The sequence below is a fragment of the Pelodiscus sinensis genome, chromosome 24 (genome assembly GCF_052426305.1).
Source record: "Pelodiscus sinensis isolate ZL-2025 chromosome 24, ASM5242630v1, whole genome shotgun sequence".
In the NCBI taxonomy this organism is placed as follows: Eukaryota; Metazoa; Chordata; order Testudines; family Trionychidae; genus Pelodiscus; species Pelodiscus sinensis.
The window spans coordinates 21,115,541-21,136,765 of NC_143075.1; the positions used below are offsets into that span (position 1 = coordinate 21,115,541).

Below are 21,225 nucleotides of genomic sequence, written 5' to 3' on the forward strand. Positions count from 1 at the left end.
CCCCACTTCTTTGCCTCCCTCCCCAACTAGCTATTTGGCTGCATTCTCATCCTATCACCTCTTTCTGTGTTACTGCCCTAATCCTGTCCTGCCCCAAACTCCCTCTCGTGCCCCCACTCCACACCCTATCCTGCTGCCAGACTCCCTTCCAGACCCTGCCTGCCTCACTCCATCATGTAGCCCTGTCCCACACATTGAACCCCTCATGTTTGTTTCTACCCCAAAGCCTAAGGGGGTTCACAAAATCCACTAACTCTGGAATCCGAGAAAAGTAAATCTGGCCTGTGGGAAGTCCTGAACCTAAGTCCTTCCTGTCCCTTCCCCTCACCCCCTGGACTGCCAGAAGAGTGAAGTTGGAGGCCACATCAGTGAGGGTTGGGGGGGTTTGGAGGATTTTTTTTTTTTTTTTTTGCTTCTCACGTGTGTGGTTCCCAACTGATTTTTTTTTCCTGTGGATTAGTGACCCTCAACCCCAAAAAAGTTCCCCACCCCTGCCATAAATAAAACACTGAAACCTTTTGTGTTGGACATATTTTACTTTATTTGAAATGAAGTTTTATAAACTAACATGGGAGTGTTAAAATGCTTAACCTTTTAAATAATTTAAATGGAACCATTCTCAGCTGCAGCACTAGCAAAATGTCTTGGGCATAATTATGTAATTAACAGTGAGCTTCTGTTAGCAACTGGTAGTCCATGGAAAGGTATGCATTGACCCAGGTGGTCCATCAGGTGCACAGTGGAGAGTCCCCCCTCACCGCCTCTCAGGAAAGTAGCACAGCTCATGGTGGGAGGGTTGAATCTTGTCACACCACTTCGCAAAGGTTGCTGACCCCGATCTAGCTCTTCTTTGAATCCTGTATATAGTCTTGGCCTTCACTACATCCCATGGCAAGAAGTTCACTGGTTGACTATGCATTGTGTAAAGTAGTAAATAATTTGTTTGTTTTAAACCTGCTACCAAGCTGTCTTGTAGCCATTTTTTTTACAATAAAATGTTTGACTTGAAAATACAAGATATTTATATACTTTACATGATTGTATATCTCTTGGTCTGGTTTCAAATCAGGACTCACCAACAGCCATCCAAATTGAGTAATCTCAGTTCTTATCTGCAAAAAAGACACATTAATAATCAAATTATTTTTAGGAAGGAGCAAGAACACAATTATGAGTAGTTATATTTGGGCTCCAGTCCCATTTGAGATTTACCTAGTATTTGGGTGGTCTATCAACTGAATTGATCACATTTTAATTGTGGTGAATAGCGAGATAAATTAAGGAAAGCTAATGCACCTCAGTTTTTATGGTATGCAGAACTTTCAGACTCACTCTGTTTTTTATGGTTCTGTACAAACTTTAATAGCACAACCAGCCATGTTTTTAACATCTTGTGAGGAATGCACTGAACCAAAAGTAGTAACTTTCAGAAGACACTCCACCTTAACCAAAGGTAGTCTACCGAAGTCAGTTTACTAAGTCTCATTATTTTACTCCATAGTGGAGGATAATTTGTCTTAATTTTGTTTCTCCATCATGTGTATTTTTAAATGTCAGATTCCTTTTCCCATTTGAAAATAGTATGACAGTAGCTGACAATAGTATGTTTTGTCTTTTTTGAGTATAAATTCATAACATTTCAGATTTATCTTCATTTATTTTGAAACTCGATACCTGCCCAAATTTCAAAGTCAGTTCTGTAATTTTTATTCAAGGCTTCTGAACCCTGAAAATATAGACCGTATCAACATACAGCGCTCCTTTGTTTTCTGAGCCACCAGGCGAGTGAGTTGGTGCCCTTTACCAGCAGGCAGTTTCTCACATTACTACAAATGGTTCTATTGCTAAAGCAAGTGGGGACATAATTAGCAATCACATCTTGTACCCAGAGTAGAGATGTTAAATATCAAGTAATTGACTAATCGAATAGTCAATGCATTTTGCATCGACTATTTGATTAGTGGATAGGGCTCCACCCTAGGGCTGTTGCTACACTTCAAAGGCGAAAGCGCCGCACAGAGTCTGGGGTTAGTGGGGGAGTCCATGCGGCATTGCCACTTTGAAACACCTTGTGCAGCCCGGGGACACTCCCACCTGTGCCCTCCCCCTTGCTGCTTCTTTCTGATAGAGGCAACAAAGGGGAGGAGCAACTAGTTGACTAGCCTGTCGACTGTCTGATAAGTATTTGCTTATCGGATAGTCGACTAGTCGTTCACATTCCTAACCCAGAGATAAATTAAAAGGAGGGGATCACTAATTATAGCAAACTCACAGATGAGTACAAATGGTTGATATGTTCCTATAAAACTTATTTCCAAAATCAAATCCTACCAAATCTACCTGTTGTACTCATGTTGAAATCACTCGAAGGATTTCTCAGCATTGAAAGGAAGCAGTATTGCGAGAGATTACTAGAATTAGCATTTTATATCAATTCAGAGTTCTAATGTTACCAGATAAAGGCCAGCAAGCAAAAAACTCAGATTTTCCAGGGAGAGCATATTTGAACAAGATGACTTCCAATCTGCTTGCTAAGTTCCTGGCATAAATTTTAGCATCCACATAAATTAAAAATAGATCTGTGTTGCACAGTTGGTAAGAGCTCTCCCTAAGAAGGAAGTGACCACGATTTTTGTCTTTTTCTAGGAATTTGGAATCTTGTTTCTCTCTGCAATATATACCATTAAACAATTCAATTAAAACAGTGTGGCATTTGATTTAGAGCTCTGTAATGCTCCCCAGAAAGCTACTCAGGACCTGATGTTTTATTGAATTTTAAATCTCAATTACAACGTCAACTTCCTCTGCAATAATTTGCCTATCGAAACTTGCCCCATCATCCTATGAGAGCTGAAATAGTTTCACAGTTCTCAGATATTTTAATTTCAGGCTTTGGATGTTCTGAAGCATACCAATACTAGGAAAAGTTAGAAAACCTTTCTTAGATCTGTGTGATGCTTTTTTCTAATCTGATGCCTGGATAATTATTCATTTTCTGGCTAAAAGCATATAATCTTTGTTGTCCTTTCCACAATAAACTCTCTCAGATCTATAGTGGATAGCTGTCCCTGGCTCCACCCCTGCCCTCCCAATGGATTTATAGTTACAACTGTCCTGGTCCCCATCTCTCGGCCCTTGCTTCCCCCAGGTCATTATACAGTATAATTGTCCCTGTGAGCAGGGCCCTACCTTTCTGTCTTAGGAGAAACAAGTCTCATTCCAGGCACATTCCATTGTCCTGGCACAACCAAACTAGGGATGTGAAAACTGCCCAGAATAGTTTTATTAGATTAGCTGTCAGCCACAGGTGTGAGGGCTGCTTCGGCCCCATTGCTTGTTGCAACCAGGATCCTACTAGCTGGGCCACCATGGCCAGTAAATATGCTTCTAAGGTATATGCCTACCAGTTAGCAGGTTAACCTTTAACATCCCTAAACCAAACCCTTACCTTGCTTTAAGGTATGATGAGAGGAAGTTGCATACCAAATTTGGTGGTAGCTCTTACTGTTTAAGTGGAACAGACAGACTTTCAAATATATAGTAGATTGTCATCACTGAATTCACTTATTCTTAAAGTTTTCTGTCATATATGACTCTTCTCCAATTTACATAAATGTTGAAATGTTTGTGATCATTCTAAACTCAAACTTTCTTCAGTATGGGAGATCTGGCTCTCCTGCTATTTTGTTATTGATATAAATCACAACATTAATGTTATACCTATTAAGTATATTTTACCCATAGAGTGTTAAATATCCTGTCAACTAAAGTTTTGATCTTTAAGATCACTGTTTAGAAAAAGGATTACTCTTGATTTGCCTAAATTCTAGCCAATGATGCCATTTGCTACTCTTCCAGCCAATGATGTCTTCCCTTCCGTATTATAGTGTGTATTAATCAGGTATTGGATCAGGCGTCTTTGAGAAGAATGATTATGTTCTGGCAACTGAAATGAAATGTGTGTGCGCACATGTGCACACTGTCATATAAAAGGAAATTTGTTACTTAAATAAAAACACCTTCTGGGAGCATGGAGAGATGCTGCTTTTCATTATGGTATCATTAGAGTGAACATTAAAAGCTGGTTTGAACTAGCAGTGAGCATGTAATTACAGAGCAGCTGCAGCACAACCCATCCCACTATTGCCTTAGTCTGGCAGCTATGTGTGTAAACTCAAATTACCACATCTCTTCCACTAAAACGGGATTAGTCATTCTCCTGGGAGAGGGGGTCTAATGATCTTAAGAGGATGGTCTTCATGAAGAGGCAGACCTGTGCATCACCTTGTTCGGCAGAATTGCTGGCAGCAATGAGTTAAGACAGTGAGCGCTTCCTGGTCTAGCACTGTTGTCACTGTATTATCCCATTTCTTTAGTCTTATCTAAAGAATTGGAGATACTGACAAAGGCCTGAAGGGCCATAAACCCCTACTTTGCCTGCTGTTTTCTTCTCCATGCCTGCCGTGAACAGACATGGACACAGGTGCTATTGAAATAAACTATAGTGACCAACTTGTAAGGCATCTACATAAATTGTCAAGTAAATACTTTTAGATCCGAAACTCTGCAATAGATGTGAAACAGTCTCATTCCCTGCACTTCTAATTTTCTAGGAACAACCAAACCTTGACCTTGGTTTAAGCTGGGGTAAGAGGAAACTACTTTCCAAATTTGGTGGTCCTAGCTCTTGCCCTTTAGGAGGAGTTATTGAACAAACGGACTCAGACACACTCGAAAATATAGAGAGAGATAAGTAGATTAAGTGTCGGCTTGCCTCACGTTCTACAAGCTAACAGGATCTCTATTTTTGTCAAGCATATGCTAGATTAGAACAATGGGTTCTCATGAACCGTTTTCTCTTGTGTATGTGGTTAAGAAAAAAGCGAGAGACTGTTGGGGTAGCAAAAGCTAACATAGATCTCTGGAATGTTGTGTCTTGCAATAGAGCTATATTCAAATTCATGTTAATTCTAACTAAATCAGAAGCAAACTCCTCCTACTTCTAAACATTTTAAAGCCAGTCTCGACTGGCACAACTGACCTGTCAATGAAGTTTTTGAAATGTATTAGCGATGGGAGTTAGGGACCGTACAAATCCGTGACTGACAATCATGGAAACAGTGACAGGCTGCTAATGAATGACCTGCTTCTGCTACTCCCCTGGGCTCTAGTCTGCTGGGGGCATTGCCCCCAGCCTGTTGCTCCTCCCCTCCCTCACTTGACTGCAGTTGCTCTGGAGGGACTTTGCTAATAGCTTTTTTAAATTAATTTCTGGCACTATTTGGGCACGTTGAAGGTGGTATCTTGTGTCATGAAAATCAAATAGTTTATGAGGACACTGCAATAGGTCAGTGATTATATAGAGGGCACTGCTTCATTGCCCAGCGAACTTTGGCCCTACGTTTAGTTTTTTTTATTTATAAAAACTTTCCAAACTCTTAAAAATAAATGATTAGTTTGGGTTTAAAATCCAAACATGAGAGCAGAGATAAGAAAAGTGACTCATCCTATTACAGGTTGTACCTCCTGTAACTGGGACTCCTTGGTCCAGCAACATCCGTGGACCACAGAGCTCAGGAAGAGGGAGGTCTGGCAGCGGGGCAGGAGCACTGTAAGGGGCACCAGCGACTCTTTCCAGCCAGGAGTCCAGAGTGTGTGGGGAGGGGGATGGATGGATGGATGGCATGGTGGGGAGTTCTAGCCCCAGATGAACTCCTTTGGCCCCAGTGGGGGGAGCTCTAGCTTGGCCACGACTGTGGACCTCCAGCCCCAGTCAGGGAGTTCTAGCCTCATCCCCAGCCATGGAGCTCCGGCTGCATTCTGGCTCCAATCGTCAGGGAACTCCAGCCTCAGCAGCAGCCAGGGAGCTCCAACCCCAGCCGCGGAGCCAGGCGGCTGCGGAGCTCTGCCCTGGCAGCAGCGAGGCCAGGGAGAGCCCAAGGGGGCTGAGGCAGTGACAGGGGCAGGCTGGAGGTCTAGCCTGGTGGTAGCACGGTCACAAGGAGAGGGACCTTTTTTGGTCTGGTAAATCCCCTTGTTCAGGACCAGTCAGGTCCTGAGGGTGCCAGGCCAGCGAGGTCCAACCAGCACTCTGTTTTACTGTTCAGACCGAGTGAAGTGAGAAAAATCAGCATGGGTGGTAGTAAACTGGTCTTTACATGCTTTCAGTGTCAATAATTTGTGACCGCATAAGTAACCATTTGTCACTTAACAATTATTTTTAAGCAGCTGTGAAATCGGAATACTTTAGGTTGACATGCACAGCTTATTACACCCTTCACTTGGCCATAAATGCAAGCAGTTCAAGGTAAAGAAATTGCTTAAGGGCTTGCTTAGCTTCATGATCCAGTCTTCTCCTTTGCTTTTAGCAGTCAACATCTCCTGGCTCAAGTTTTAATTTTTCTTTTCTCTCCTACACTGCTATCCCAAAGGGGCTGCCATTGGTTGAGTCCTGTGGTTGGAGAATTACAATCTATTCTTGATTACCAGTCTCGGTCACATCTGATGAAGTGGTTTATACCCACAGAGGTTTATTCCCAAATAAATCTGTTAATCTTTAAGGTGCCACAGGACTTCCCATTATTCTTGACTACAGTAACAGATTACCACAACAAATAAATTCAGTTCCATATAATCTCCAGATCAGTGGTTCTCAAACTTTTTGGTCTGTGGCTCAACCCAAGATGGTGCAGAAGGGGGATGAGTGTGGTGGGTCTGGGTGGAAGGGAGAGTGCAAGAGTGGGCTGAGGGAGGGTGTTGGCAGGAGGGGGTTGAATGAGGGGAATGGGGGTGTGGTGTCGGCATGAGGGGTACTGGGGCACTTCCCTGGCTCTGTGCCTCCCTTTCTCCTATGCACCATCCCCTGCTGCTCCCATTGGCCAGAAAGTCTCCAGGCAAGTGACTTCCTGTGTTGCCATTCCCCTGGGTGGGGGTGGGGTGGAGTGGGGGAAGTGGGGGGGGGGAGAGAGAGGAGTGTCATACGGAGCTTCTTCCTTGCCCTGCAAGCTGGATCCAGCCTGCAAGGCTCCTCTCCCCTGCAGTGAGAAGCAGACGCTGGCGCTCCAGCCTGGCAGAGGGGCCATGGGGCTGGAGCACCAGCACTGCAGTGGGAGTCAAACCCTGAGCCCATGGCCTACCTGCAAGACATGTCCAGGGACCACGCTTTGAGAACCACTGCTCTAGACCTATAGCTGGAGAAAACAGTTAAAATCAGAGAGACCTTTTGTCAGCCTTTACAGCTGTAACTTTTGGTAGCAGCCAATTTCATTTTAAGGCTTTTAGCTATTAATGAGCCTCTGTGGTCTGAAATCACCAGTTTTATGTTTTTCCCCCTCATCTATAAAACTTAAGCCTGGGGTCACAGGTCAAGAGCAGATGGAACATTGTGACTACATGTAGCGTATTGGATGAGATCCACATTAGAAATTGATCCCATAGTCACGATACTAGACTTTATAAAGTTCTGTGCTGTGCTTTTAATGTTGTGCATAGTTGAAGTAGATTTTAAATTGCCAGTAAGACACTCAAGCTGTTTCCCACCCTGGCTTTATTAAAGTTGTTCTTTCCCCTAAAAAGTCCTCTGCGGTTGGTGACCACTGGTGATGGCCTCCAGCATAAGGCTGGTTCCACTGATGACTTTGCTCATCTTGCTCTCTTAAAGTAGGTTTGTGCTGTTGTGACGCCTTATGACCATCACACTTAGCAAGGGTCTATTTGAATTTTTTTTTCGTGGAGTGGATGGAGCAAGCTCCTTTTCCGACCTCCTGCTCCAAAAATCCATTTAATATAAAGATCTCAGATAGAGATCATATCAGATATTAAACCGATAAGAACAGATTGACGTTTATTGAGAGAATGTTTGCGAACAAACAGTACAAGCAGCACGGTATACATTTTGATACTGGTGTAGTTAAGCGAATGAGTACATCCGGGAGCCGGTTTGGGTTTAGGGTAGGGGGTAGTCTTGCATATGGAAGCCTGGTTGTATGGCACGTGGCGAAGTGTTAGGCGTGGCCCGTGGATGGGGCCCGCTGGTGGAGCGCCCTCATCCTCTAGAATATCATTCAAGACCCTTCAGTGGGGGGAGCAGAGAATAAGTGGATTCTGCGGGATGGTGGGGCGGGGTGGGGGTATGGAGCATGGCTTATGGGGAGCCCGAAGAGAATAATGGGGAGTGTGTGGGGCCCCGGATGTAGTTGGGAAGTGGGGTGGTGAGGGGTTGTCTAGTGAATGGGTGGTTGGGTAGGGATGCTCATTCTGTAGCAGAGCCAGTGGTTTAGGTGGGTTGAGGACTGAGTTTGAGAGGGTGAGCGTCCCACCGCTAGTCTAGTTTTAGAACCACTGTTGCGGTGTTGTGGGGGTGAGTGGATGTGGGGACCCTTGGCCAGGAGGAGATCCAGGATTCTTGGGGTCTGTCTTGTGTCAGGGATTTCATGGGTGCGGGGGGGTAGTGGTCGAGTGAGCCTAAGAACAGATTGACATAATATAAATAATGTTTAAAGACACTTGATCTTAGCCTTAGCAAGGGCAGGGGGCTGTCCACATGCCTTGGAAGTAGCTCCTTTCGTTCCTGTCACGTTGTGAGTTGTCTGTCAGGGCTAAAAGTAACCAAATGTTCTTCGTTGACCAGCTGCCGGGGGAGGGGCTATTCACTTTTCTTGGCTGGAGGGCTCATAGCCACCAAAAACATCAGAGTGGAAAAGGTGGCAGGGAAATCAAGGAGGATAGGGTCCTTGGAGCTTCATAAGCAAAAAGAGAAAGGGAGTTACCCCTTCACTCTCCTTCCTTTCACTGTGCTTCTCTGGCAAAACACAGGGTTGGCAAACTTCCTAGGAACTTCTCAGGGAATGAGAAGTGGATGACTAATGGGGGAGCTGTCCAGCTCGCCTCTTTGGCAGCCCCCTGCTCCATTGCTTGCTCTTCCATTTGTGTTCATTTGCCCATGCTGTAACAGCTTTGGGGGAAAGACTGCCTACACCTGGTGAACGGTCTGGAACAACCACACACCTGTCCTGTCTACCACAGTGTTAAAGAATCTTTAAACCCTGCAACAAAAGCTCTTTCAACTTAGGTTAGCAACAGCACGGACTTGGATCATTAGTTACTGTAGAATCTGGTTTGGGAGCCAGATTGGAGCAGTGTTGTTTAAGAGCCACGGTTGTGTGAATTCCTTGTTTCATTTACTAGTATTATCTAGTCATATGACTTATGTGTATATATTTAGTTTAGGGACATGTGGTTGCACATGTATAATTCTCACAGCCAAGCTGATCAAGTATTCGTTTATCAATTACGATTGGTTAACATAGGGAATAGGGATGTTAAATATCGGTTAATTGAATAGTCAATTAACTTCAGGAATTCTTATTGGTTAGTTGACTATTCTGTAGTTCCCAGGGCAGGGCTGGCATCCAGTGCGCTCTGGCCCCACTCCTGGGGAGCCCCCTGCCACCCCGTGCTGCTGACTCTGATAGAGGCGCAGCAGTGTGCAGTGGCAGGGAGCTCCCTGGGAGTGGTGCTGATGCAAGCCAGAACTGAGCTGGGCTGCCTGCCCACCTGGCTCCTAATACACTTTAAATGCAGAGTCGCAGCGGGGGTAGGTCCTGGACCCTGCACAAGCCGGGACTGAGCCAGGCTGCTATAAAATTTACTGGCAGTGGGTGGCAGAAATGCGTGTACTCTATAGCATTCACCAAAAGCTTTTGCTTATTGGTTAATTGACTACACCATACATCCCTAATAGGGAAAGCATCCTGATTGGTGATAACTTAAATTAGTGAATAATTAAATCAGTGTTTTAATATATGCTGCAAAGAGCCACAGGAGACTCATTAAAGAGCCACTTGTGGCTTGGGAGCCGCTGCCTGAGTGTCACTCCTGTAGATGTTCTCCATGGCCAGGGACTGAGTACTGCTTTTTGAGTTTGCTGAGCCAAAGGATATTTTTCAGGTGTGCGAGTTGAACTGCTGCATCTCATAGATAGAGGGATATGGGATGTAAAATTTTGATCAATTGGCTAATCGAATAGTCGATGCAATTTGCATCAGTTATTCGATTAGTTGACAAGGGTGCCTCCGCCTTTGAAGTGGAACAACAGTCCCAGGGCTGTTGCTGCACTTCAGAGGCGAAAGTGCTGCAGGGAGCACGGGGGCCGGTGGGGGACTCAAGCAGTTCCCTGCTGGCCCTGTGCTCCTGCAGCGTTTCAAAGCAGCAGCGCTGCATGGAGCCCCGGATCAGCAGGGGAGTCCCTAGCTGACCCCAGGCTCCACGTGGCATCCCCAGCTGGCCCCGGGCTGCATGTGGCATTTCAAAGCAACAGTGCCATGCGGAGCTGTCACTTTGAAGCACCCCCTTCTCTCTCCTCCTCCTCCCCCCCACTTGCTGCCTCTTTCTGATAGAGGCAACAAGGGGTGGGGAAGTGTCTAGTTGACTAGTGTGTCGACTATCGGATGAGCATTTGCTTATTGAATAATTGACTAGTTCAGTGGTCCCCAACCTTTCAAGGTTGCCTGGCGCCAGGGGGTGGGGCCGTTCGCCCGCTGGGCGCCAGGGGGCGGGGCCGTTCGCCCGCCGGGCGCCAGGGGGCCCGCGGGCACCGTGTTGGGGACCACGGGACTAGTTGTTCACATCCTTAAGAGGGATAAAGAACAAGCAGGCCAGTAAGGGAGGTGGCTTGCTCACTTTCCAAACACAGGCAAACTTTTTGCTTCAATGATGGCAGTAAGTAAGCATTGGTTTTGTAGGGGGAAGAGATGTTGAACACTTGACCCTAAATATAGATGACCTTCAATCAGAGCCTGTTGTCTTATTTCGGGCCTCGCAGTTCAAAGGACTCTATCAAAATATTTAACATGGGGTTTATTGAAGCAGAACTTGGTATAGATCTGCTGTTCAAATCCATGTTTCTGAGGCTTTGCTGAGCAAATTATTTATATATAAACTTAATATGTTTCCCCCCCTCTTCTTGAAGCTGTGAAGTGGAATGCCATGGCCAGTTCCTCAGACAGTGAAGATGACAGTTTCATGGCCGTGGACCCAGAAGAAGCAGTGGTGGAAGCGACAATGGAGCAAGACGATGAGCTGCATACTGAGCTGGAAGTTGAGGAGACTAGGCATAACCGATCAATGTTGGAACTGCCAGAAGAAGTTTTGGAATATATCCTGTCCTTCCTCTCACCATACCAGGAACACAAAACCGCTGCTCTTGTCTGCAAACAGTGGTATCGTCTCATCAAAGGTACAGCCATGGGGAGATCTTTTATCCTTTCATTTGTAGAAAGATCTATCAGTTTTCCTGTGTAGAATTTTAAAAACAAAGCAAAAAAGACATCTCTGTTGGTTGCCCTTCCTTTCACACTTTAATCTGGATGCTACAGGGTCTGCAGAGGAATAAGTTGTTTGCTTCATTCTGGCAGGGCTAGCAGCACTTATCTGCTAAAAAAAATATGGGAGTGTTGTTTGCTTAGTGGTCTCACACCAAGCTGGCAGACACGCTGTGCCATACTTATAAAAAAGTCACGATAAAACTAGTCAGCTGATTGCTTCAGTAGTACTCGCAAGAAATGGTTATGCACTGTTGCCTGCCTTGTATCATATCCCTCCATCTCCATTCACTGTAGCCTCTTAGTCATTCCAGGGTTCCTCGTGTAATATGGCTGCACATATTACTGCATAATTGTGCTTCAGAATCTAAGCCTTCATATGAAAACAGAATTAAGTCTTTGGCTTTTGTGGTTTTGAAGATAAACTTCAGAATGTGAAGTACATGTGAACTGATGTAATATCTACCTTAGTTTTCAGACAACTTGGAACATAGCCCTATTGTATGAGCCACTTCTGTTTAAGAACAGAGATGTTTTAAACATCAGCTTTCTTTCACTGTTGCTCATTATAGCAAAAGCATACAGTAAAGGTGCTTTATTGTTCTTGGTTGTATAGGCAGATATCAGACAAGCTATAGGGAGACAGCTAGATCCTCTCAAGGTTTTCTGGGGTGATGAGGACTCCAAAGACAGAGGGTGGATGGCTAAAGATTAGGTTGTCACACACTTCCTGTGTGACCTTACAAGTCATGTAGTCTGAGTCTTAGCACCTCCCTTCTCTCTCCCCTCCCCCTGTAAAATGTGGATAATAGTATTGCCCTGGCTGGCAAAGGTGTTGAGAGGACAAATACATGAAAGATTAAGGCATTCGGATGCTACCGCAGTAGATGCCCTATAAGTGTCATGGATTAAGTAGATGCTCCCCCAAATTTAAATTCACCTCTGTCCTGCCCAGAATGAAGGAGAGAGGATGCTTCCCTTCCCCAACAGTAAATGCCTCAATCAGTGCCAAGAAACAAAGTGCTCCCATGTCCCAGACCACTTCCTCTATTCCCCATCACAAGATGCTGAGATACTAGAATAGGGGTGGGCAATAATTTTTGTGAGAGGCCGCTCCAAAATTTTGGAAAGTGGTCAAGGGCTGCACTTTTCTGTGGAGGAGATGCGGGGTCTAGGATGAAGGTTGGGTGCAGAAGGGAGTCCAAGGTAAGGGACTGGGGTGCAGGAGACAGTGTGAGGTCTGAGAGGCAGTTTGAGTGAAGGAGGGATTTGTGACCTAGGTCAGGGGATTGGGGTGTAGGGTCTGGGAGGGAGTTGTGACTTTGGGCAAGGGGATGCAGAGGGTTTGGATGATGACCTGGGGGAGGGAGTTGGGGTGCAGGAGGGGCAGGGGTGCCAGAGGCAGGCTGTGGCTGAGAGGCGCATACCTAAGTGTCTCCTGGCCAGCAGCCCTGCAGCACCCGTAAGGCAGGTGGGACTCCCAGCAGCCCCAGACTGCTAGAAACTGCAGGCTGCTCCTTCCACATGACTCTCAGCTGTGGGAGGTGGAAGAGTCTTTCCTTGCCTCCATCCCCCAGGCCAATCTCTCATCTTCTATTTGGCTGGTTGTTTCCTGCCAATAGGAGCTGAGGATTGGGCTGGGGGCGGGGATATCACGCGAAGACTCCCCCACTCTGCAGAGCAGAGAGCTGCATGGACTGTGCTTTAAAATGTGACAGCTGTGTGACTGAGGGTCCTGGAAGGATGGTTTGGGGGCTGAATCCGGAGGCTTGGTGGGCCCAACCTGTATTTTGCCCAGCCCTGTACTAGAATGATGGGGGCTAGAACAGGGGTGGGTGTAAATCCATTAGTTTAAAAAAAAAATTATTTGAATCCAGATTATTAAAATTTTATTTAATTAAATTTGAAATGTACCACCCAAGTTAAGCTTAATCTTACTGTAACCAGATAAACTTAATTTAAGTTAAATAGCAGTACATATTTGCTGCACAGCTTTTTAAAATCCATGTACTGAACTGATGGAAGTCACTGACTAAGCAGCTGGAACCAGTGTTTGTCAAATAGTTTAAAACAGCTTTGACAAGAGTAGCCTCTTTTGCTGGTGCAAACTGAATATTTTCTTCCATTTGGTTTATTCAGAGAGGTCAGCCTCAATGAGCAATTAATACAAAGTGGAAATTAATTGGGAGCTGTGAAGATAGGAAATCTACATGTGAGGTTGAGGACATGGTGACCGGAAATTATCAGTTCAGTTCACTAACTACTGATAATACCATATTCCCTTGTTTAATTACATTAGTTTTAAATTCCAAACATGTTCTGATCAATGTGCTGGATATATAAGAAAAACAGCTAAGGGAATGCTTATAATTAAAAAACCTAAATGCTGTTTTTGTGCATCTTAATTTATATTTTCATCCGAATGGAGCCTGACACAAATAAAATAGCACCTTAGGGACTAACAAAAAATGTGTGAGCTTTCGTAGGCACAACCCACTTCAGATGAATGGAGTTTAAGGGGTCCAGTTTTAAAATAAATAGCACAGAGAAGTGAGGGAGGTGGGGAGAAGAGGAGGAAAAAGGAGAAAGATTGACAATTTTTCCCTTTTTTCTTTTTCCTCCTCTTCCCCCCAATCCCCTCTGTGCTATTTATTTGAAAATTGGACCCCTTAAATTCCATTCATCTGAAGAAGTGGGTTGTGCCCATAAAATCTACCTACATTTTTGTTGTTCTCTAAAGTGCTGCAAGACTATTTGTTGTGTTTTTAAGTTTTTCCCAGTTACAGAGTAACACAGCTACCCCAGAAACAAAAATGTTCAACTAGTAAATAAATGTAGTATTCACTTGAATTTCTAATTTGATTAATTTTCTAATACAATAAACTGAGTTTGAATAAATGTAAGCTACAAATTACTTTAATACTGTTTGTCTGCCTGTCTATCTGGTTAGTGCAAAGAAGCACCAAATTTAGTGCAAAGACTGTAGCTGAAAATCATCATGTTTTAATGATTACCAACCAATGAGAATCAGCCTTTCTTTGGGAAAATAACTAACAAGAACAAATGCAGAACAAGATTAAAATCAATGAATTAGATAAAGGTTTCCTGCTTGATGGTTTAAATTGCCTTGATTTAGCACCCTGAGGTGGAGAAACACATACAATTCCACAATGCAGTTATTTTCAAAACAAAAATATGCAGCATAGTAAGTTGAGGCAGTATAAAATAAATGGGAATGAATCTCAAACAATAAATACTGTACTGATGGTACTGGATTTGATTAGGGCTGAGTGCTCTCAGGGAGACAGATGCATGAATTATAAAAGGCAAAGTTGCTTTATAGGTAGCGTGACCACATTGCTAGTGTGAAAAATCGGACAGGAAGGAGCTTGTGTGTGGGGAGTGGGGATAATAGATGCATATATTAATAAGTCCCAAACGTTGGGACTGTCCCTCTTAGGGATTTTACATGAGAGGGGGAGGGGTAAGGCTGGCTCCCCAGGAGCTGGTGCCAATGAGGAAGTGGCTCTTAAGCTGGTTTCTTGGCTGCCTGTCTTCCTCCTCCCTCTCCTCTGATACACAGGCAACTGTGTGGGGTGAGGGTGCTGTGATCAACTGTGCACGTTAACTGATAGGCCTACGCTCATCCGATAACTGTACACTATTACACTTTCACATCCCTAGTCCCTGTAAAGTTGAGATCTGGTCACCCTACTTGCAGGTCACAGATTATTTTTACTTTCACTGTGTTTTTTTTTTCCTGGTCACAGTTGGGGGATGTCTTAGGCCTACACTTGCCATCAGTGTCCGATGTGTTAAATGATCCATGCTGCATTCTATGAGCAGAGAATTCTCCATCTTCTCCCACTTTATCTGGCAGTTGCAAAATTTTGCCTGCTTGGTCTCCTGGAGATGAGGGACATTGAAATGCAAAGGCTCTCTCTGTCTGTGTGTCTCTGTCTCTGCCAGAACGTTGTGTGTCACCACCTGGTATTTCTGGGAATTATTTTAACTTGCAGGTAAAGCACAAATCCCCATCTCTGTTTAATAAGATTGTGAGTCCCTCAAGAGGACACATTGCTGCGATTCTCACTAAATTTACTTCTACTCCATTAGAAGACAACCACAACAAAAATAAGTGTGCTGATTCAGCCTGATATTCATTAGCTTGTTCTGTTGCTGTCCCAGTGTCTCAGATTAAGCCCTCTCTGGCAGGGGTTTTCTCTGTCTCTGAAGCTGTGTTGTGCTGATCGCTGTACTGTGCAGATTAATAACAATTTACAGTTATCATGGGATAAGAGGGAAGGTCCTTTCGTGAACTGATAACTGGTTAAAAGACAGGAAACAAAGGGTAGGAATAAATGGTAAGTTTTCCGAGTGGAGAGAGGTAACTAGCGGGGTCCCCCAATGTCTGTCCTGGGACCCATCCTATTCAGCTTATTTATAAATGATCTAGAGAAAGGGGTAAATAGAAAGGTGGAAAAATTTGCAGATGACACCAAACTGCTCAAGATAGCTGTGACCAAAACAGACTGTGAAGAGCTTTAAAAAAATCTCGCCAAACCAAGTGATTGGGCAAATGAAATTTAATGTTGAGAAATGTAAAGTAATGCACATTGGAAAAAATAATCCCAACTATACATACAATATGATGGGGACGAATTTGGCTACAACTATTGAAGAGAGATCTTCAGTCTTTGTGGATAGTTTTCTGAAAACATCCACTCCGTGCGCAGCAGCAGTCAAAAAAGCAAATAGAATATTAGGAGTCATTAAAGGGATAGGGAATAAGACAGAAAATATCTTATTGCCTCTATATAAAACCATGGTACGCCCACATCTTGAATACTGTGTGCAGATGTGGTTGCCTCATCTCAAAAAAGATATATTGGCATTAGAAAAGGTTCAGAAAAGGGCAACAAATGATTAGGGAATGGGGTCCCCTATGAAGAGAGATTGGACTTTTCAGCTTAGAAAAGAGGAGACTAAGGGGAGATATGATAGAGGTCTATAAAATGACTGGTGTGGAAAAAGTGAATAAGGAAAACTTTTTTATTTCCACAATAAAAGAACTAGGGGGTTACCAAACAAAATTAATAGGCAGCAGGTTTAAAACAAAAGGAAGTTTTTCTTCACTCAGCACACAGTCAACCTGTGGAACTCCTTGCCAGAGGATGCGGTGAAGGCTAGAATTTTAACAGGGTTCAAAAAAAGAGCTAAATAGGTTAATGGAGGTCAATCAATGGCTGTTAGCCAAGATGGGTAGGAGTGGGGTCCCTAGCCTCTGTTTCTCTGGAGGTGGGTGACAGGGCAGGGATCACATGAGGATTATGTGTTGTGATCCCTCCCTCTGCAGCATCTGGTATTAGCCACTGTCAGCAGACAGGATTCTGGGCTAGATGTACCTTTTGTCTGACCCAGTCCGGCCGTTCTTATATACAGAACTTTACTGCTGGTTCTTTTTTGGCAGGAAAAGTGAAGCAAGCAGGTGTTGAGGCAGATTTCTAGTTCCTAGGAGCCACTTTATGTGAATTCCTTTTGTAAAACAGGGTTGATATTTGCCAACCTAGGAAGGTTGAGAATGGATGTTTGCTAAATTCTTTGAACTTGTAACTCTGTATAGCTCCCAAGCATGCTCTGCCCATCTGGAAGCGAGCAATGCAAAATTCTTTCACCACCTCAAATTATGGGAGGTAAACATTTCTCCCACACTCCTAAAGCAGCACAGCATTGAACTTCTCATCTGAAACTCTCCCTCTGCAAAGCGATGTGTAGTCACCTGCTTGTTTGTTCTTGCAGTTAACATGGCTTAAAGGTATAAAGGAGAAGCCTTGAATGAAGTAGAAATTAGTGATTCATTCCCCAAAAGAATGTGGGAGAGGCGCACTGTGTACAGCATGGATGAATGGCTTTAGGCGCCATGGTGTTTGAGTGACTAGTTAGTCTTTAAAAACGAGTAGTCCTGTAGCACCTTAGTGACTAACACAAATCTACATATAGTATCATGAGCTTTCGTGGGCAAAACCCATTTCCTTGGATGAGCAGAGTGGAGAGAAAAGGGGAGACCCTCACAATTTATAACAGAAAAAGTAGTGCTGGTGCTAATGAGGCTCATTGAGTGGGCTGGAGAAGCTCATGAGACTAGATCTATTTATATATTTTTTGTTTAATCTCTAAGGTGCTACAGGACTGCTGGTTTTTAAAGTTAGACTAACACAACTACCCCTCTGAGACTAGTTAGTCTTTAACACTGGGACTGTGGCGAGGGGAGATGTTGTTTAGCAGGCATGTAATTTAGACAGTTACTGTTAACTACAGGAAAAAGGAGAGCATAGTTGCTAACCTCTACTAGGGATATGAAGGTTTAACAAGTGGGGCTGGAGCAGCTCCCCACCTGCCGTGGTCAGGGGGTTGCTCCAGCCCCATGGGGGAATCTGCTGCAAACAGGGGCTGCTCCAGCACAGTCCTTGCCTGCGGTGTGCCAGGGCACTCTGCAGGCATGTACAGATGTTCTACCTTTGACAGTGCTGGCTGCAGAGGTGGTGTGAGGTTAGGTTGGCATAACCAGCTCTCTCGGGTGTGGATTTTTCACATCCCTGGGTGAAGTTTAGGTCCCTAGTGTAAATCTGGCCTAGGTTTGCCAACCCAGTGTTAGTGAAATCTCTGAGAAGACTATGAGAATTGCGGACATGGGGACATTCATCCAGCATGCTGCCCCAGGGAGAGAGGATTACCTCAGTCTTCTCTCACCACAGCAGCTTGGGTCCAGGTGAGAAGCACCTCTCCATGGCTGCTGCAGCTCCAGTGGGCACAGCTGAGGGCAGGGTGCATGTCCCCTGGTTGGGGCAGTTCCAGGTTTCTGCCTCCTTGAGCTCCCCATCCAGAGCGAGGATTATAGCAAACTGCATTTCCCCTTTGTTCCCTGATGAAGGGAAATAGCGAAGTCCCCATACAAATGGGCAGGGGGTGTTTCACATCCTCCCCTCCGCCCTAAAGGGCGCTGTGAGGCCTGTGGGGGGGGGGGGGGGAGAGAGGAGGCACAGGCCTGGTACGGTTCCAGATGGAGGTGTGGTGAGCACACTCCCATTTAGCCTCTTTTACTTGCCTGGTGATTCTCCTTTCTGTATGGTTTTATGAGAAACAATCCTATTCCAGGCACATCCTATTTTCCTGACACAACCAAACCGTACCTTGCTTTTGCTTTAAGTGGAAGAGGATAAGAGGAAGCTGAATACCGAATTTGGTGGGCCTATCTCTTACCGTGTGGGAGAAGCTCTTGGAGAGAGATACAAACACAGACAGACAAACTCTCTCAGATGTCTAGTAGATTGAGAGTCTTCAAAGGTTCATTTAAAAAAACAGGCCGATGGTCATTTGGTGAAGTAGCAGTTGTGCGCTGGTGATGTGTGTGGTGGTTTGGACACAACAGGCTTGCTTACTAGCATGGAACACAGACACTTGTCTTATAACACATTTTCTAATGTCCAAAAGTGTACTAAGCACTTATTCACCACCAGCGTAATAGATATTTAAATACACGAGACTGGCATCCATTTCTCACCTGGTCTCTCCAGCATCTGGCTCCAGCTAGCTGATTAAGTGGTGCTTTGAAGGAGGTTTGTTGGGCCTATCTCTGTTACACTTGGTTTCTTTGTGAATAAACTTAAGTCTCACTGGCCTGTATCCCACGTTTCTCCTCAGCACAGACGCTCCTTAACTGTAGTTAGGCATTAGCACACTGACCTATAATTCCCCAAACCTTCAAATTCTCAGCTGTTGAGCCCTCTAACCTACTTGTGACTTTCATGTAAGCGCTTGCCTCTGAATCACTACTCTAGAATATGGTAGTCAGCTGTATTCCACTGCTGGTAATCTACCCTAACTAGCTGTGGATTTTGGTCAGAAGAGGCTAACTGATACTAACTGATGCTTATTGGGTAGACAGTCACTACTTGACTAGTTACTCCCCCCTTGCTGCCTCTGTATCAGAGGTAGAAGTGGGGGGGGGGGGGGCGGAATAGGAGCCGGTGTTGGAGGAAGCTGGCTTAAAAGCTGGTTCCTCCTCCCAGCACCATCTCCAAAGCAGGGGAGGAGGAAGCAGGGGAGGCAGAGGCGCAGCAGAAATGGTGCTGGTCCAACAGCTGTGCCTCTGCCTTTGAAATGTAATGAGTCATGTGCAACTCCTACTACACTTAAAGGGCAGAGGCACAGCCTGGATAGCAAGTGCCCCACCCAACCCCTTGTGGACTAATTGAGTAGTCAGTGGAAATTCCATTGACTAATCAATTAGCTGACTAATTGAAATTTAACATCCCTAACAGACACAGGTGTACATGATTAGATTTCACAAAGTGTTTATTCTGTCATCAATCTATTGAAGTTGAGAAGTCTTAAACAAATACCCGTGCATATCTTTTATATCTAGTTACCACCTTTGGGCCCCCTTGCTGACTTTCAGTTGTCTGTCCTCTGCCCTCTTGAATCCTCTTTGGACGGCTTTGGGGCAGTTATATTCCTTCTTTCAAAATGCAATTACTTACCTTCTTATCTGTAACCACCTTCTTACCCTGCCTGTGCTGCTTCTCCCTTATCAGTCTTGATATCCATTACTTAAACTGTAATGATTAACCTTTTCTCATTTTCTTCCTGGACCTGTTCTTGCAAAAGAGCAATAGTCAAGCATGCATGGCTTCTAGGAGAAACAGGAACACTGACAGTCATCCATTGCTCTCATAACCATAATATTTGCCATACTGAGTTGGACCATTTGTTCATCAAGAGCAGTGACTTAAAACTTGCCTTATTTAGGTGTATTATGGGTTTTGTTTTTTCCTCAGGAAATTGTGCAATGCCGATCATGTAGAACAACTCCTTCCTAGACTTGACAATAAGTTTATACCAGAAGCACATTGAAGTATTGTTTTCTCCCTTCAGGTGTGGCACATCAGTGTTACCATGGCTTCATCAAGGCGGTCCAAGAAGGAAATATTCAATGGGAGAGTCGCACATATCCCTATCCTGGAACTCCAATCACACAGCGCTTCTCGCATAGTAAGTACCCATTTAGAAATGAAATATGAACTCATCCATTAATTCTGCATGTTTCACCCCTAGTAGCTGTTGTCTTGCTGGCAAAGAATTTATAATACAAGGTGTTTTTGACTTCGACCCAAGATGTAGCAATAGGGCACTCCCCTGTAAGCAGGTAGAAGTTAGATATTTCTTCATATTATTCTAATATAGAACTGGAAGGGAGCTTGAGAGTCATCAAGTCCAGTCCCCTGCCCTCATGGCAGGACCAAGTACTATCCCTGACAGATTTGCCTCACATCCCTAGAAATGGCCCCCTCAGGGATTGAACTCCCAACCCTGGGTTTAGCAGGCCAATGCTCAAACCACTGAGCTATCCCTCCCCCCAAGCCTCTTGCTTGCCAACCCCCCCGGGGGCAGGCATCCCCAGCTCTCACCCTGGCTGCTGGCGAGGGCCAGGTCAAGGTGTGGCATCCCTGGCCTGCCTCTGGGGCCCCCCTCACCCCCCAGCCTCCAGGCAGGGCCAAGGCAAGGCCTGCCAGCCCCAGCTCTCCCTTTCACCCCAGCTGCCCCAAGGTCTGTCCAGCCCTGTTCTCCCCTCCCCACCCCCCCCACACACCTTGGCTGCCAGGCTTGTGAGGAAGTGGGGGGGGGGGGAGGGCAGGCTGAGGCCTTGCCAGGTCATGTGCTCTCCCCCGGCCACTGAGGGGCATGGGGCCGAAGGTGCAGCGCAGCAGCCCTGGGTCCTGAGCACTGGGGAAAGGGGAGGGAGGAGAGAGGGATGAGGCAGGCGGGATGCAGAGTGACATGACATCACTCTGTCCCACAGGAATTTTTTTTAAATATATATAGCGAGATGTGTGTGTGCAATAAG

General features: G+C 45.0%; 1 protein-coding gene and 1 pseudogene across 2 annotated transcripts in view; one reads left to right on the forward strand and one right to left on the reverse strand.

Moving 5' to 3' along the window:
• The window catches only part of FBXO42 (F-box protein 42), a 99,182-nt gene that overhangs the window by 18,635 nt on the left and 59,322 nt on the right, over positions 1 to 21,225 (forward strand). For both annotated transcript variants that reach the window (XM_075906299.2, XM_006115068.5), the window contains exons 2-3: positions 10,970 to 11,236; positions 20,256 to 20,372. In XM_075906299.2, the coding sequence (XP_075762414.2) occupies positions 10,987 to 11,236; positions 20,256 to 20,372 (367 nt within the window). In that variant the 5' untranslated portion in view covers positions 10,970 to 10,986. The remainder of the gene's footprint in view (positions 1 to 10,969; positions 11,237 to 20,255; positions 20,373 to 21,225) is intronic.
• Positions 7,709 to 7,855, reverse strand: LOC112544490 (U2 spliceosomal RNA; annotated as a pseudogene).